Raw genomic sequence first — 17,910 nt, forward strand, 5'->3', positions numbered from 1 at the left:
TCTGTTCAGAGTACGTCCTTCTAAAGAACCCCCTCCTTGATGGAACAGGTGCCACCACGCTGAACCCACTCAAACGTTAATCGACTCACTTAAAGAGACTTGTCCCCATAAAACTCACAGTCCTTTTTATCTGAACCTTTCTGTTTGGGCTTCTCCTGTTTATCTCAATGGAGGTTCTGTCACCTGTCTCACCCAGAGAGCTCTTGGTCAGCAGATTGTGCAAGCTGTGCGTGTTGTAAATGAACATACAGCTCACAAGTTGAGCTGTAGCTGGTGTAACTAACTAGTCCAGCTCAACTGTCCAATTGTAGATTCCACTGAGAGATTCACAACTTGTAGTTTGTGCTGTGTCTATTAGTTACACAAGCCATCCAGTCGGGAAACAGAAATGGTACCGTGTGCCTCCTGTCGCCAGCCACCTGCTTGTAGATTGTGAATGTTACAAATAACCTTCAGTCAATGATATATTTTATATTAATCAAAAGTGAAAGCAAACCACCAAGGGACCTAAGCTGAGTAACTGCAGGCACCTGTTGCTATAATCCTTGTTCTTTGCTGCTGCATCCCCTTCTTGCTGTTTGCTGTCTGCACTCATTGAATCATCTGAAATGGTAAGCTCTTCAGGGGTGGGACTGGGTCTTCCTCTTCGGTTTGTAAAGTGTCTGGCACTCTTCTGAGTGCTGAAAAATACACAATGTGAAATGTTCTCTTGAGGTGGGATTCCTCACTGTACACAGTACCAATTATAAGGCCTAAGCATCGCTTATATGCACGTGGGATTTCTGTGGTACACTTGGCTAGCCCCCTGCGCAGAGGTGGAGCCCTCTGTTGTGTATACCAGAGCTGAAACGTCACATTTCTCGAGCATTTGTGCTCATAATGCTGGAGTGTTTGCAGAAAGGGAGCACAGAAAAGAATGCTGAAGAGATCAACTGCTCTTGCTGCTTATACCTCACCCTTCAGTTTGGGGAGCAGTTTCCTTAGAGATTGTTTTAGTTTGCCCCCGTTAAAGCTTAGGGCAAAAAGTGCCAGACACGAGTAAGAAGAGATAGCGAGAGCTGCTACTGGCAGTACAGGCTCCTGAGCAGTACAAGGACACCCAGCAAACGGTTAAAACAGAGATGAGGGCTGTTCAGACTGTAAGTCAATCTCAAGCATCAATATCAATCAGTTCCCAAGGAGTCTCGGAGATACATTTTACATTAACGCCAAAGAAATATACTCCATATACTCACTTTCCATATAGGGGAAAGTGAGCCCTGACTCCATTTCAGATGTCACAAAGGTCAGCACAAATGTATACAATAAATAAATAACACTTCTATGCCCTTCCCTACCCTTTGCATAGCACTTTGCAGATTCTAATGAGTTTAATCTCGCAACTCCCTGGGGAGGTGATTAATAGCATTCTCTTCATTATTCTGATGGGGAAACTGAGGCACGGAGAGGGGAAATGATTTTCTCACAACCGCACAGTGAAGCGGAGCTGGGACTAGAACCCAGGAGTCCTGCATACATCTACATCTTAACTGCATCCTTCTTCCCTAAACTTTATCTCAGCGTGACACAGTGTGCAATGATAATGTTGTACTCCACAAAGATGCTGTGTCTTGATTTTAAACAGCTCAGTGTTGGAGAGGAAAGCTCAAGACTTATGGCCTCTCATTCCAAACCCTCACTTAGGACCATTTCAGAGCCATGATGCTGAGCAGCTCCAGATCAGGGCTTTACGTCTCCAATGCCCTTCTCTAATTTCACACCAGTTTAACTGGGTCTCTATAATGGCAGGATTTTTTAAAAAAATTACCAAAAAAGCAACACACAAATCCAATTAACCTTCGATTAAGGTTCCAGAATCGATGCTATTCTTTTGGCCTGAGGAGGTAATATTGAGCCCTGAGAAATGAGCTGCACAACGACCTTTACTTTTAATGAGATCAATAGAAGTTAGTGTCGCCATCTCTTAAAATAATTAGCAAATATTACAGATGAATTAGGGCAAACAGCTAGTATCTGCTCCTGATCTAAAGAGACAGGAACAAATGGAGGAGAGACAGGAAAGGACACTGCCCTATCAGCCAGCACCCCTGGGATCCTTCAGTGACAGGCAATGAGTTCAGCTCACCAAAGCGCACATCACAGGTTCTATAAGCATGTCCGGATCTGTACTCAAGCCACGGCAGGATGGAAGGATTCAGTAAGAATTTGCACTCACCTGAATCTTCAGCTGATTCCCAAGACAGAGAGAGTGAAAGTAATCTGGTTCTCTGGATCCTGTTGATTTCCCCCAATGTTACTGTAGGGTTACACCTGAGCAATGCAACTGTGCAAGCTGGCTTGCTAATGTAGAGTTGCTCTGAAACTCAGAGTGCATGTGCTGTTTTATTATCAACAGGTTTCTTACGAACATTAAACTGTGCACAATGGTATGCTGTTCCAGGGTTAACTCGCTTATGATGGGCTATGTAGTGTTTTGTTTTTATAGGGTTTTTTTCTGATGAAGGCTCTGCTGGACACACTGGCTTGTTATTGCAGGTTTGCACATGACTCATAGAATCATAGACTTTAAGGTCAGAAGGGACCATTATGATAGTCTAGTCTGACCTCCTGCACAATGCAGGCCACAGAATCTCACCCACCCATTCCTGTAACAAACCCCTAACCTATGTCTGAATTATTGAAGTCCTCAAATTTGTGGTTTGAAAACCTCAAGGTGCTGAGAATCCTCCAGCAAGTGACCCATGCCCCATGCTGCAGAGGAAGGCGAAAAACGTCCAGGGCCTCTGCCAAGCTGCCCTGGAGGAAAATTCCTTCCCTACCCCAAATATGGCAATCAGCTAAACCCTGAGCATGTGGGCAAGACTCACCAGCCAGACACCCAGGAAAGAATTCTCTGTAGTAACTCAGATCCCACCCCATCTAACATCCCATCACAGACCATTGGGCATATTTACCTGCTAATAATCAAAGATCAATTAATTGCCAAAATTAGGCTATCCCATCCATAAACTTATCAAGCTTAATCTTGAAGCCAGATATGTCTTTTGCCCCCACTGCTTCCCCTGGAAGGCTGTGCTCAGCTATTGTTGTTGTAGAGTAGCTTGTGACTTCTAGGAATGGTGATTTGTTGTGTGTTTGCTCATGTGTTCTAGGGTTATTGCCATATCATATATGCTGAGAGAAGTTCATAAACTTAGCAAATGCAAGGGGATAAAAGTCAAAGTCTGGCATGTATCTATTGCTAGAGTGTGTCATAGCCTGCAACAGCATGTTCCTCCATGATGTGCTGAACAGCAGGCTCTACAGATCTGGTTCCTTTCCCTTCTCTACCTCCCATCTGCCGATCTCTTCAGCTAGACTCTTCTCAGTGACCCACCCCTCTCCCACGTGAAGTGGCAAGGTCATGTTGAAACTGTGTTCTTTGGACAGCAGGGGGATGTTGTGATGTCACATTATTGTGGTGGCATCGTGCTATTTGTGTTGTGCCATGGTGATGCTACGATACCATTTGTTGGCTACTGCCAGCGTGTTCCAGTGCAATATGGGCACCTTAATTGAATTGGATTTATTCGGTAACACGTCCTGCAAATGCCTCTTGAACAGCACAGGACAAAGCCATTGGGATAGGGGCAAATCTTGCACTCATCTGATTTATCAGACCCAGCTCCCTCTGCTGACAAGCATATGAATTTTTCCCTTATATTCATCCAGACTAGTCTCTTTCTTAGTTACATTCTATTCCTCCTAGAATATATACCCCCTTTATATCCCCTGAGGCTATGCCTACAGTACGACTTTTGTCAGTATAACTTATGTCGCTTGGGGGTGTGAGGAAAATAGCCTCCGGATCACCATAAGTTACACCAAGAGAAGCGCTGGTGTGGACAGTGTTATCTCGGCAGGAGAGCTTCATCTGCCGACATAGTTACTACCACTCATTGGGGATGGTTTAATTATGTCAGTGAGAGAAATCTCTCCCATCAGCGTAGAGCAGCTACACGAGAGATCTTACAGCAGTGTAGCTGCATCGGTACAGCTGTGCCTCTGTAAGCTCACTAGGGTAGACCTGGCCTCAGTAGCTCTTCTCCCTCCTCAGTGTTCACACCCATCAGATGTTTGTAGACTGTTATATCCCTTCTCTTTCATCCCGTAGCCAAGCTAGACATCGTTAGCTCTGTTAATCTTTCCTCCGAAGTGTATCCCTCCTGCCCCCTAATCATTTACTCTGCTGTTCACTGAACTCCTTCCAGTTTGTCTACATCTTTCTGTTAACAAGGTGCCCAGAAGCGAATGCAGGATTCCAGGCATGACAAATTATAATTATTTATTATTGTATTATTGTATCACAGCAACATCTAAAGACCCTGGTGCTGATTGGGGCCTCACTATGCTGGATGCTGTGACCTCTCTGTGTCATGATGCCATGCCTGGGCTGTGCTTCCATAGATCACTGCAAACTCCTATCTAATTTGTTGTCCACCATCACCCGTAAGGTTGGTCTCTCTCAGCCTCACTATTTGCCAGATTTCTCACTCCCAGTGAGTAGCTGGTTCTCAGGGGCTATTTTCCCATACCTGTTAGCTGCCTTCTTCCAAGGTGAATATCATTTTATTCCCTCATGGTGTCAAGTATCAGAGGGGTAGCCCTGTTAGTCTGGATCTGTAAAAGCAGCAAAGAGTCCTGTGGCACCTTATAGACTAACAGACGTATTGGAGCATGAGCTTTCGTGGGTGCATGATGCATCCAGCAAAGTGGGTATTCACCCATGAAAGCTCATGCTCCACCACGTCTGTTAGTCTGTAAGGTGCCACAGGACTCTTTGCTGATTTTATTCCCTGTTATGTACCTGGCTGCTGGGTCAGTGTGGAAGGGATAAGGTCAACATTGATAAGGGTGGGACACCTTAGCCAGGGCCAGTAGCACTGGAGTGTCTGAGGGGGTAGATTGCAGCTTCCTCCAATTGATTTTCCAGGTGGTGGGTTTTTGTTTTATTTTTTAAAGAATTATATGCAGTGAATTGATCATGAGTATTCCAGAATCAAGTTCTGTTGAGTAGTGGTGATTGGTCAGGTAAATTCTATGCTGTTATTTGTGTTCCCTGAGTGGATGAGCATTCAAGCACTCCCGGCACAGACTGTGACGCTCTGGGACTCTCTTTCTGTGAATGATCGATCGTGCCAGTAAAGCGTGGTCATGGGGATGTTGGTGGAAAGTGAGCAAAAAAGAGACAGCTACGGCCAAACAAGCAAATTCCCTTTGAAATTCCAGCCACATTCACTGGAAGTAGTTTGCATTAATAGGTGCAGACTCACAGTCACATGCATATGCTTATTGAACAGCATGCACATGGACATGCAGCACATGCTCTCCGTGACAGACATGCATGCACAGACACATTACATACACTCTCCTATCACTTGCTTCAAAGTCCATGGAGATTCCAGTTCTAGGGCCTAGCTGCAGCAAGGCCTCCATTCAACTAGCTGGGTGAGCTGAGGCCCAGGTGCCTGCTCCCCTGAGCGTGCAAGGCAGGAAGAGGGGTGATGTGCTATGCAGTTACCAGCTCAGCTGGTCTGACACTCCAGCTGGACACTCTGTCAGAGCAAAGGCTTCTCTAGAGCAGGCTCAGGGAAAGGCTCTGACGCGCCACATTGGCTGCTCAGGGCTGCACTGAGGGGAGAAGGTAGAGGTGAGAGTTACAGGGACAGGAGGAGGGGCAGGGGGCTCTCCTGATGGAATCCTAATCTACTCACATAGTAGGTCCTCATAGCACTTGAAGAGGAAGGCAGGGCATAGGACATGGGTGTTCAGGGTGGGAATTCACATGAAAGCAGCAGTCACTTGGTTGGGGCTCCTGCCCTTCTCACTTACACCCTCTTTCTGTCTCACTCCCTGCATTGTACTAGCACTTCGGTGGGAATTTGAGCCCTGGGCCTGACCTATAGGGCTACCCAACTATTCCAGCTCTGGGCCCTCGTGCACAGCTTTGCCGATGCCTGTCAATCCTGACCTGCAATAACCCTGGCTATTCCAAGCTTCCAAAATCTACAAAGTTTAGTCTGAGACAGCAAAATTCAGTTCGCTTTGGACCCAAGACTGAATCTGAACCCAGCTGTCCTGAATTGAAAAGCTGATGCTGTAATCTGAAGTGAAGCCAGATCCATTCCAGCTGGTCTGTGAACCCAGTGTAAGTTCTTTCCCATCATCTAAATGAATTAACAGATTAAGAAGGACCTTCCATGCTGCCCTTCCCTGATCATTGTACAGTTATTAGCTGGCTCTTTTAAGACACCACAGCACGTTGTACTTGGTCCCACCAGCTTTTATAAGCTAAACAGGTTTGATCTGGATCAGTGCTTGGATCACTTTTAAGTATCACCTAGTTGTTGTGTTGGTGATTCAGGTGGTGCTCTCTTCCTTCAATCAATCTGGTAATAATGCCCCCATGTGATGTTAGGGGTCAGCAGTGGCCCCACGTCCTTAGCATGGTGTTAGGGAAGCTGTGCTGCTGAAGATGTTGTCGATTCCTGACCACTGGGAGTCATTCAGGCACTTTCCATAGGAATTGGGGTCTTAATTAATTCCAAAGTCCAGTTTGAGTAGCATTCTGATCCTTCAGTGTCATCCTGCAGAGGCAACAAAATATGGGGATCTTCGTTTCTTGTCCTAATGTAACAGTGGACAGCGTAGCTCTGTGACTAGCAGATAGCTGCCTCATCCCATCCCAGAGGTGGATGCATTTCAGTGGTTGGCAAAGTGATCCCTGCAAAGCACTGTGTGATGTTTATTTGCACAGAGGTGTTTGGCATTTGAATCCCTGTTGCCCCTTTTTTGGGATCCCCTTCCAGTGGGGCTGCCTGCAGTGAGGGGGTTTAGCATGCTGGTTACACTGCATTGACCAGGGGGAGTGGTAGGAATCCTTTATAATGATTGTCTTTTAATTGCCTGTTTGGTGTCCTGCTGGGGGGCTCTTTGGAACTTTCTGCGTGGGAGAGCTGTAAGGCTAGGGCTGGGGTATGTGTTACTGGGGGCTGCACGAGTGCACTGGGGGGCCTGGCGCTGCTCCTGCCCCAGCTTGACACTGGGCTTGGGGGCTGTTTACTTACTCGCATGAGGCTTTTAACTGTGATAAAATCACCCTGCGATAAGGCAGCCACACCATGGGGGGGACGTGGCCGTGACAGAATGATTTGAACAGCTTCTTGCTGTTGCTTCATCTTCCCAGACATAATAAATCAAATTAGCACCAGACTGAGGAGGGGATGGGAGGAGGACTGAGCAATGTATGGAGGGAGACACTCCCTTTATAGAAACCAGCCACAGTCTCTCCCAGGTAGACCCAACACAGAGCAACAGATGCCCTGTCTGCCTCAGATGTGCACCCTGGATCTGCCCTGACACATGCCCCAGTCAGACACGATCCACCATGGCTGCTCCAATACATACCTCCTCATCTGCTCCTGTGTCTTTCCTCTCCACTAATGGGTGCCCCTGTTTCTACCCAGGTGGATGCCAGCCTTTGTGCCAATTCCCTCCAGTTATGCGATAGACAAACACTTTACACCTGTCCCCAAACCCCCTCCATGTTTGCCCCGTGGATGGACACTCCCATATTTTTGAATGCCCCAGGCCATCAGACCCCAGGATATGTGCCAGCTCCTCCTCTTCCTGTAATATCAGACCCCAGGGTACATGCCAGGAGCTAGCTCCTCACTGCTTCCTGCAGTCATCAGTCCCTGGCATACATGATGCGGGCAGACTCTCCCCTCCCTGTAGTTGTTAGACCATGAAGTAGCTGGTAGCCCCATCCCGTGCTGTGACTGCCTCCTGTCTCCTTTCAGATCTCTCGCAATCTGGGGAAGCTGTACAGTGAAATGATCTTTGTGAACGGTTTCGTACACTGTGACCCGCACCCGGGCAATGTGCTCGTGAGGAAGTGCCCAGCCACCGGCAAGGCCCACATTATACTGCTGGACCATGGGCTCTACCAGGTATGTGAGTATGAGGGTGCTGGGAGCCAGCAGGCTGATGCTGTGTACTGTCTTTTGGGAGGTGTCACTCATGCTTGTGTGCTTCAGGCCTGAAAAGAGCTGAGAGCCTCCTATCTCACCCAGCCAGTCATAGCCCTGGTAAATTAAAGAGGGACCCCAGGCTTGCAGATCCCCCTTGTGGATTTTTCCTGTAGCGCCTACCACCCTTGAATGGGATTTTATGCCTGGAAGCTTGAAATATCAGACATGGAGGTGGTTAAAGGCTGGTTGGGATAAGTTGTCCTCTCCCTGCCCTGGTGCTGTTGATTGATTTCCTTTGGGGAACATGGCTCTCCCTCCCCAGGTCCTGACAGAGAAGTTCCGCTTGGACTATTGCCGGCTCTGGCAGTCCCTGATCAAGGCTGATATGAAGAGAGTGCAGAAATACAGCCGACGGCTAGGAGCAGGTGACCTGTACCCACTCTTCGCATGCATGCTCACCGCCAGGTCCTGGGACTCTGTCAACAGGGGCATTGACCGGTCACCGGTCACAGCCAGTGAGGTATGGCCTGTTTGCGCTCCGTGTTCCTGTGGTGTCTTTCTTCATTATAATCACCTAGTTAATTGACATCAATATTAATGGCTGACCTTGCAGGCCTATTGAGAGGCTGCATTGAGAGCTGGACTAAAGGTGCCTGAAATCCCTTTGCTATGCACTTTTAATGGCTGAATTTAGTCTCCTAGTCTCTCACACGCACTCATCACAGGTCAGTTAAATTTCCCATAAGATTTTCTTGGTTAAATAAATTAGCAGCTCTGGTGGAGGAAATCTTTGTAAATTAGCCCTTCTCTGAAAATTTTCCTGAGTGCAGCTGTGCAGGGAGCAGACCGAGCTGGGACAGGGGCAGAGGAGACATTGGAGCTCAGTGGAGGAGGATAATACATATTAGTGTTAATTGCTAGTCATGTGAATGACCATCAGCACTGATGCATACTCATCAAAAATCCTTGGAAATGATGGAGGTTGTTTGGTACTGGAGGTAAGTCAAGGTTGCTGAAGTGCAAATCCCATCAACTCAATCATGAAAAATCTAGAAAATACCAGTTAAATTCTTCCTCTTTCTTCTGTCCATGTGTCACGAGTCCTTCTATACTCATGTACATCTGTCTACCACTCACAGCACCCACCTTCATCACACTAATGAACAAATGGACAACCATGTTGTTTGTAGAGGTAAGCAGGCAGGGGTATGGCAGTAACAGTGGGCCAGTGTTTGTGGAGGGAAGCATGTTGCCTCACATGGCTTATTTTAATGTGGGTGTAAGAAGCTTGTGTTATTGTAGTGGCAACGTGTAGGGGGAGGGCAGGGGCAGAGGACAGAATGAGTTGGCTTTGTATTGCTTGGTAACCAGTGCCTGTGCAGATGTAATATGCAGGTAAGAATTCATAAAGAAGGGTTAAAATTGGCTGTTGTGAAATTTTGTGGTGGAAATTCCTCACTCTTTGTGGGTTGGTGCTTGATTTTTGTGGCCAGAGTTAAGGTTTGCTCTGGTGAGTCACAAATACCATAGCGCTCCCCTCTGCCATCGGCAGGTGAGTTTATGTTTAAGGGGAGGGCAGCTCCTTTCCTTTGGTTTTGGGGTGAAACTGAGAGGTTAATAGCAGCAGCAAGAACCAGACATTGTGGAGGTAGGTACCATGTAACACACAGCTCTGATCCTGTCTTGCAGTACCCTCTGCTTCTCCAGATCTGCTGGCACACTGGAGGCCTTATTTTGTGCACCATCTGCTATTCCAGACTTTGTCCTTGTCAGAAAACACCAGCTACAATGACATACTATGGTTGTTTTGTGATGGGGACAAATCCTCTTACTTAGCACTAGACTGAGATGTATCAGACTTATTTAATTGTGATCTGTGTGGGATCCACATCCAGGGGAACTGGTAATGTAGTAAGCACGCTGGGGGAAGGGGGAATGAATAGTACTTATCCTGTGAAATGTGTGCCCATTCCTATACCGGCTTCTTCCATTGAGCAGGGGTGCTCAACTCCCGCTCAGCCCCAGCCCCTGCCACACTCCACCCCTTCGCCCAAGGCCCCACCCCAGCCCTGCCTCTTCCCACCCCTGCTCTGCCCTGCCCCTCCTCTTCCTACCCAGTTTGACCTCCTCCCCTGAGCACGCCCTGTCCACGCTCCTCCCCCTCCCCCAGCTCCTCCTGCACGTTGCGGAACAGCTGATCGCGGTGGGTGGGACATGCTGGCAGGGACGGGGAGGAGTTGATCGGAGAGCCACCAGAAGGTGGGAGGTGCTGGGGGAGAAGTGGGGAGCTGGCTGCAGGTGAGTGCTAAGCACCCACTAATTTTTTTCCATGGGCGCTCCAGTCCTGGTGCCTATACCCACCGTTCCACCAAATCAAATGTGGGACTTGCTCACCACCATGCCCCAAAACACCCATGTTTCTATCCAGGCTCTGAAGGGCTGACATTACCCCATTTCGAGGTTCAAGATTCTGCTTGCCATTTTAACTCGTTGCTAGGAAACCCAGTGAATATCTCGGCCCATGCTCAAATCCCCAGATTTTCCTGGAAGCAGAGGTTAAAAATACAACTGTAATAATCTCAAACACACGATTTTTTGATCTTTGAATTTCTGCTGTCTCTGGAACTGCTATCTCATGAGGTGTTGAGTCCTACAGATTGTCAACTGATATAAGCACATGCCCTTATTGACTATGTTTCAAATTATCCAGTAACTTTAAGCCTAAAAGGAAGAGGGTTTTTTTTTTGCAGTATAGTTAACCTGTGGAACTACTTGCTACATGATATAAACTAGGCAAATACAACTTAGATGGGGCTGCTATAAGGTGGGTGCATAACTGGCTGGATAAACGTACTCAGAGAGTAGCTATTAATGGTTCCCAATCCTACTGGAAAGGTATAATGAGTGGGGTTCCGCAGGGGTCTGTTTTGGGACTGGATCTTTTCAATATCTTCATCAATGACTTAGATATTGGCATAGAAAGTACGCTTATTAAGTTTGCAGGTGATACCAAACTGGGAGGGATTGCAACTGCTTTGGAAGATAGGGTCATAATTCAAAATGATCTGGACAAACTGGAGAAATGGTCTGAGGTAAACAGGATGCAGTTTAATAAAGACAAACGCAAAGTGCTCCATTAGGGAGGAACAATCAGTTTCACACATACAGAATGGGAGAGACTGTCTAGGAAGGAGTACGGCAGAAAGGGATCTAGGCAGTGGTCCCACCTTTTTTGTCTGGCAGATGCAGAGGAAGGACCGTTGTTGCGGTCGAGCATCCACCGAAATGCCGCCGCCTCTGGATGACACCACTTGTCGGCGGCAAGCAGCGTCATCCAGAGGCGGCGCCACTGAATGCCGCCAAATTTCGGCGGCATTTCAGTGGATGCTTGACTGCAGCCAGGATGCGGCACATTTAGATGCCCCTGCGGGCGCGATGGCACCCGCGGCACCACATTAGGGACCCCTGATTTAGGGGTTATAGTGGACCACAAGCTAAATATGAGTCAACAGTGTGATGCTGTTGCATAAAAAGCAAATATGATTCTGGGATGCATTACCAGGTGTGTTGTGAGCAAGACATGAGAAGTCATTCTTCCGCTCTACTCTGCACTGGTTAGGCCTCAGCTGGAGTATTGTGTCCCGTTCTGGCACCGCTTTTGAAAAAGATGTGGAGAAATTGGAGAGGGTCCAGAGAAGAGCAGCAAGAATGATTAAAGGTCAGAGAACATGACCTATGAAGGAAGGCTGAAAGAATTGGGTTTGTTTTTGGAAAAGAGAAGACTGAAGGGGACATGATAGCAGTTTTCAGGTATCTAAAAGGATTCATAAGGAGGGGGAGAAAACTTGTTCACCTTAGCCTCTAAGGATAGAACAAGAAGCAATGGGCTTAAACTGCAGCAAGGGAGGTTTAGGTTGGACACTAGGAAAAGTTCCTGTCAGGGTGGTTAAACACTGGAATAAATTGCCTAGGTAGGTTGTTGGAATCTCCATTTCTGGAAATTTTAAGAGTAGGTTAAATAAATGTCTATCAGGGATGGTCTAGACAGTATTTGGTCCTGCCATGAGGGCAGGGGACTGGACTCGATGACCTCTCGAGGTCCCTTCTAGTCCTAGAATCTAAGAATCTATGAGACAAAGATGTTAAGAATAACAACAAAAAAAAGGATTAGATATTTTGTATAAGAGGGAATATCCTCTTCAGTGATGGTAGCTGGGATAAATTGATGAGAATCCTTACGCTTCAGGGCATAAGTTGAGGTCAGGAAGGAATTTCACCCCAGGGGATAATGTTAAACATTTAGGTGCATTGAGCGTTATTAAGCTGCCTTCTGAAGTATTTGGTATTGGTCACTGTCAGAGACAGGACACCAGATTAGATGGATCATTGTCTGAACAAAGCAGGAGCAGATACAGTACTGGATGAAGTACACAACTGGTCTGATCTGTTGGAGGTGCAAACCAGACATATGTGAACCATAGGCCTGTTATGGTTCTGAAAGTCTTATGTGCACGATAGAAGGGTCTCAAAGCCAGTACAGGGAAAATGTACAGCCTCAGTCAAACTCAGTGTGGAGGAGAAATTATTTTATAACTGTCAGTTTCCCCTTCCCCGTCCAACCATAACCCTGATTCTATGTAAGAATGTTTCTGGTGCATTCTGCATGTGACATGCTGGGTTCTGAACCCTTCAAATGCTCCACTGACCTTTTTCTGGATTTTCTGGTTCATGCCATAGCTGCTGGTGGATGCAGGGAAAGTCCATGTGTGTGATGATCCATTACACTGCCCTACATTCATTGGGATTCTTGTTGAGTGGGACTGACAGCTCTGGCAAGAGCCAGGAGAGTGTGGGCAGGCAGTGGACGTAGACTCCAAGGCCTCTGTTAACATCTCTCTCCTCTCTCCACACCATTCCTCTCTGCTCTGACGGTGCTCAGGATGTGGAGATCCGGACCAATGCTGCTGCTTACCTACCTCAGATCAACCAGCTCCTCAACAATGTGCCCCGCCAGATGCTGCTGCTGCTGAAGACCAATGATTTGCTAAGGGGGATTGAGTCAGCCCTACACACACGGGCCAGTGCCAGCTCCTTCCTCAACATGTCTCGCTGCTGCATTAGAGCCGTCTCCACGTGAGTCCCTGTGTCTCTGAGACAGGAGCCCGAACCCCAACTGGGCCCCTCCTGTCTCTTGTCCCCTAGTGAGATTCTGCAGAGATGCCAGCTCTGGAACTTCTAAAACTGCCCTGTCTTAGGCCACGTCTATACGACGCGCCGTATCGGCGCGTTACAATCGATTGCTCGGGGATCGATATATCGCGTCTCATCTAGACGCGATATATCGATCCCTGAGCGCGCTTACATCAATTCCGGAACTCCATCAAACCCAACGGAGTTCCGGATCGACATGGCGAGCCACGCACATCGATCCCGCGCGGTGAAGACGGGCGAGTAGATCGATTTTTAGATAATCGATTTCAGCTATGCTATTCTCGTAGCTGAAATTGCGTATCTAAAATCGATTTTCGCGCGTCGTGTAGACCTGGCCTTACTTGAACCTTTTCCCTTGTTAGCATGTCTGTCAAGGCCCCGCCCCCTTTTTTCTTTCTCAATCTCATCTTCTTTCTCCCTCATCCTACCCACCACCTGGGTCTCCATAGGGAAGGAGCTCTCAGCAGGAACTTGGAGCCAGACAGAACTGGGAAAGGGTGGGAGCTGGAAACAGTGGGGATTTTGTACTAAATTTTTGATTCTGGGATCATAATTCCCCCCAGATCTGATTAATGTCCCTACTAGAAACAGCTGATGGAAAAAGAACCCAAACTTCACAGCTGCCTGTCTCACAGCATGGCCTTGTGGTTAGGGGGTGTGGCTCCTGGGTTCTATCCCTGGTTCTGACTTGACTTGCTCTTTGATTGTTGGCCAGTCACCTCATTTTTCTGTGCCTCAGTTTCCTCATCTGCCCAATAGGGATAACAATTCTGTGTCAGCCTCATGAGGGCATCGTGAGGCTCCATTAACTTGTGTTACTGGGGAGGGGTCCAGAACTATGTTTACAAGAGCCAGGAGAATCAGGAGTGCCCAGTTCTATTCCTGGCCCTGCCACTGACCTATTGTGTGACTTCGGGCAAATTGCTTAACTTCTCAGTGCTGCATGTTTCCCAGCTGTTTTGAGAGCCTTAGGCGAGAGGTCCTGGAGCAGTGCAGTGTTAACAGTGATTGTTGTCTATAAGAACCAGCCGAATGTTGTGTTTTTTAGGGATCTGATTACATAAACACAAACCATGAGGTGAGTGCTTATCATTAACTATTATTATTGATAATAATAGTTAGCACCTGGATAGCCCTCTGCAATGTCAAACACTCTAATGGAATAATATCCCTGTGAGGGGGGAAGGGAGATGCTATTGCCCCACTGTCCAGATGGGTAGATTGAGGCATAGAACAGGGAAGGCCAAGACAAGTCAGCACCAGCTGTGGAAACAGAACCCAGGAGTTCCTAACTCCTGATTTCAAGCTCATTGCACTTGCGCAGCCTTTCTCCTCTCTCCCATTTTTGCTGGGATGGACTGTTCATCTCCTGGGGAACATTTAACCCAGGAAACGCTGACCCACCAGCTAAGAGGTGGGGATGCTGGCTGACAATTGGCACCAGGGGGGCAGGGGGGCTCCTGGTCTTTAAGATCCGAGATTTACCCTGCTGCTGGACTGTGTCCTGGGACATTAATGCAGCTGTTTCTCTCCCTTGCCCAGGTATCAGAGAAGCAAGTCTCACTCCCTGTACAGAAAGGCCAAGATCTCTCTCTTAGAAGCTCTGAGCCTGTGGCAGATCAACTTACATGAACTCTTCCTGCGGCTGAAGGGGTCCCGGCTGGGGAACTGGGTCATTGCTTTCCTGAGCCGGATGCACCATTCTCTGTACTGACAGGAACTGGTGGGAGAAGCCTGGGCAATTACTGCTCGCCTCCATTCTCTGCAGCACACTTGCCTTCCTGACCATTCCTGTCCGTTCTCCACAAAGGCTATTGAGACGCTTTTCTTGTAACGCATAGTGCCGGCCTTGGCTGTCAGAGCATAAGCTTCTCTATAGCAGAGAGGGTGGGGAGAGCAGGGGCTCTGGGAGTCAGGACTCCTGGGTTCTATTCTAGCAATGAGAGAGGTGGGAGTGTGATCTAGTGAGCAGGGCAGGGGGCCTGGGAGTCTCTCTGTTCCCAGCTCTGGGAAGTACCATTATGGAAACCCCTGTAGACTTGAATAGGAAAGGAGAACTTTTTCTAGCCCCCTACCCCTTTTAAACCATCCAGTAGCATTTAAGAGAGATGTATGCCTGCCCTAGAATTCTCCAGGATGGTTCAAACCCCCTAGAAAGTAAATCATTCCTTATGGAATTCACTACGGTTTTCAGTAGTTTGTACAAAAGCCTATGGGTTCAATGCCTGTGAAATCTACAGGAATTTTCTCTAAGGGGAGAAAGATCTAGCGGTTAGAGCAGGGGACTGTGAGCCAGGACTCCTGGGTACTATTCCCAGCTCTGAGAGGGAATTGGAACTAATGGTGAGAGCAAGGGTCTGGAAGCCAGGATTTTTCTGGGTTCTGTTCCCAGCTGTGCTGTGGAGTCATTGTGTCATTTTGGGCAAATACGTTCCTTGCCTCAGTTTCCCACATGTAACATGGAGGTAATGCTGTAAACCCTCCTCTGAACTCCTCAGGGAGCAGGTGCTGTGGAATCTCATCTGAGAACTCACATCTTGTGGCAGGTGATGTATGTGCACTGTACTGTACTGTCGCACAGGAAAATAAATAGGGTGTCATGTTAGAGTCCTGCAGGGGGAAAAGCGCATGGCTACCCACCCCTTTCACCCCATCCCCACTTTTAGTTTTCCCCTTCCCTGAGCATGACATGTCACTCTGTGCCATTAGTCCCTTACAACCCAATCAACCGCTGCTCTGTTCTCTCCACCACTTCTCCCCCATCTGACGGACGTGGTCCAGCTCAGGGTCAGCTGCTGTTGAGTCAGGCATGCGTTGCCGTGGGGGTGATGGTGCCCGCCTGGATGACTCACCACTCTTACCCCACACATTCACGCACAGTTAGTCCCCCTCCACCGCCCCCCACCCCCCAGCCACGGGAACGTGCTGCCAGAGCATTACACGTGGAGTGGCTTGGGTCAGAACTCCTTGTGACATTGTGCAGCTTCTGGCTCAAATGGTAACCTGTCACTTGCTCGGTGTATGGGCCTGATCGCTCTGAGCCCACAACCTGGACACAAGCTCCAGAAAGCCTTGCGCAGAAGCCTCACTTCTGCCACGTGTCACCAGGCTTTCCTCTAACATGCCTGCTTTCTGTGGAGCTTCCTGAAAACAGAAGTGATGGACAGAGGCTCAGTGTGGTCAGACTTGTAGGGTCCTCCACATGCTGCCAGGGCAAGCTGAAGAGGGGATGCTGGGAAACAAACTGCACATGGGATGATGGAAAGGGATGGGCCTTTCAGGCTGCCCCATGGACCATCTCTGCAAGGGGCGCAAAGGGGCGTGTTTGAGAAGCTTGCACTGTCAACGGGTTTGACTGAGTGAGGTTCTTATCAGCATGGGAGAGCGAGGCCTGGGGAGGGGCTGCTTGTGAAAGAGAATGGCTTCCTGGTTGGTATGACTCTGAAAGCCCAGCCATGGAGCATGTTTGTTCACATGAGAGGAAATGCATGTATGACTGCTAGGGAGTGTCAGCCTGTGATACAGTCCATGTGGAAATCTATCACTGGGTGAGGGAGAGAACGTATGCAAGTCGGAAGCATACCCAGTGAGTGCACGTGATTGTGTCTGTGATTGTGAAAGTATCTCTGAATATGTCGAAGCAGGTGTGCGCATGTGCATCTGGCTGGTTATTACAAAGGCGTGTGTTAGCCGCAGTGTCTAGTAGGTTAAATTGCAAATGCTGAAGAGTGTGTGTGTGTGTGTGTGTTTTCTACCAACTGCAATCCAAATCTCAACCCATTCCTCACATCCAGGCCAACCCCCCTGCCTGTTCTCATTAGCCTGTCAGGTGGTAACCAGGTTGCCTAGGATCTTAGCTGACGGGAGGAGCAGGAACAAGGAGCTGAGCTCGCCCTAGGTGTGTTAGGAGAACCAGTTAGAGCAAGAAGCCCTGTCAAACCTTTCCGCAGCATTCTAAATCAGTTCAGAGATGCACCCAAGCCAAACCTCTGAAAGGTCTGGGTTTCACTGTCACTTGAATTCTTCTGCAAACTAGCTTGTTATAATTTTAGTGATGGGAGCCTGAGTCAGCAAGGAGCTATGGAAGCCCTTGGCGATCGATTCTGGAGCCCTTACATGAGAGAGTCTTGCTCATGCAAATAGTCTCACTGAGGTCCATGTATTTACTTATGTGATTACAGCTTGCTGGACAGACCAATTGGGTTATGAAGAAATAGCTGTGGGTCTGTCCTACTGCCTTCCCTTGCAAGGAACTGAAAATCACCCAGTGAGGTCTAGTGAAACCTGCGCTTGTGAACACCTATTGAACAGGGCATGTTCTAGTAGCCCCTGCAGCTCCTTCACACTAACCATTTAAACACACCCATCACAGGTGAGGTGCAGGTCATTTTCATTCCCCACATTTTCCAGAGTGTGAGCAGATACTGTGAGATGGTGCAGCTTCCCCAAAGTCATGGCTGACATTTATAGCAGAAGATGGGACCACACCCCATGCTCTACATATACCCACCCTGTGCCTTCACCACACTAGTATCCATCCTCTCAGCTGCTAATGGCATGTATGAGCAGCCCCTGCTATAAAGGCCAAAGAGAACCAGCAGCCCTTTCAGGTGTCGTTACTGAGAGGTTGTGGTGAGCAAAGAGCAGGTTCTGTTTCATGGAGCTTTGCCTATTGCCACTCATCCCT

At 48.2% G+C, this 17,910-nt stretch overlaps 1 protein-coding gene across 3 annotated transcripts in view; it reads left to right on the plus strand.

Annotated features, from left to right (window-relative positions):
• Positions 1-15,830, plus strand: part of ADCK1 (aarF domain containing kinase 1) — a 137,159-nt gene extending 121,329 nt beyond the window's left edge. For all 3 annotated transcript variants that reach the window (XM_032801914.2, XM_032801912.2, XM_075065586.1), the window contains 4 exons: positions 7,842-7,991; positions 8,335-8,532; positions 12,952-13,145; positions 14,766-15,830. In XM_032801914.2, the coding sequence (XP_032657805.1) occupies positions 7,842-7,991; positions 8,335-8,532; positions 12,952-13,145; positions 14,766-14,937 (714 nt within the window). In that variant the 3' untranslated portion in view covers positions 14,938-15,830. The remainder of the gene's footprint in view (positions 1-7,841; positions 7,992-8,334; positions 8,533-12,951; positions 13,146-14,765) is intronic.
• Positions 15,831-17,910: the final 2,080 nt, after the last annotated feature.

Source organism: Chelonoidis abingdonii, chromosome 4 (assembly GCF_003597395.2).
Source record: "Chelonoidis abingdonii isolate Lonesome George chromosome 4, CheloAbing_2.0, whole genome shotgun sequence".
Taxonomy (NCBI): Eukaryota; Metazoa; Chordata; order Testudines; family Testudinidae; genus Chelonoidis; species Chelonoidis abingdonii.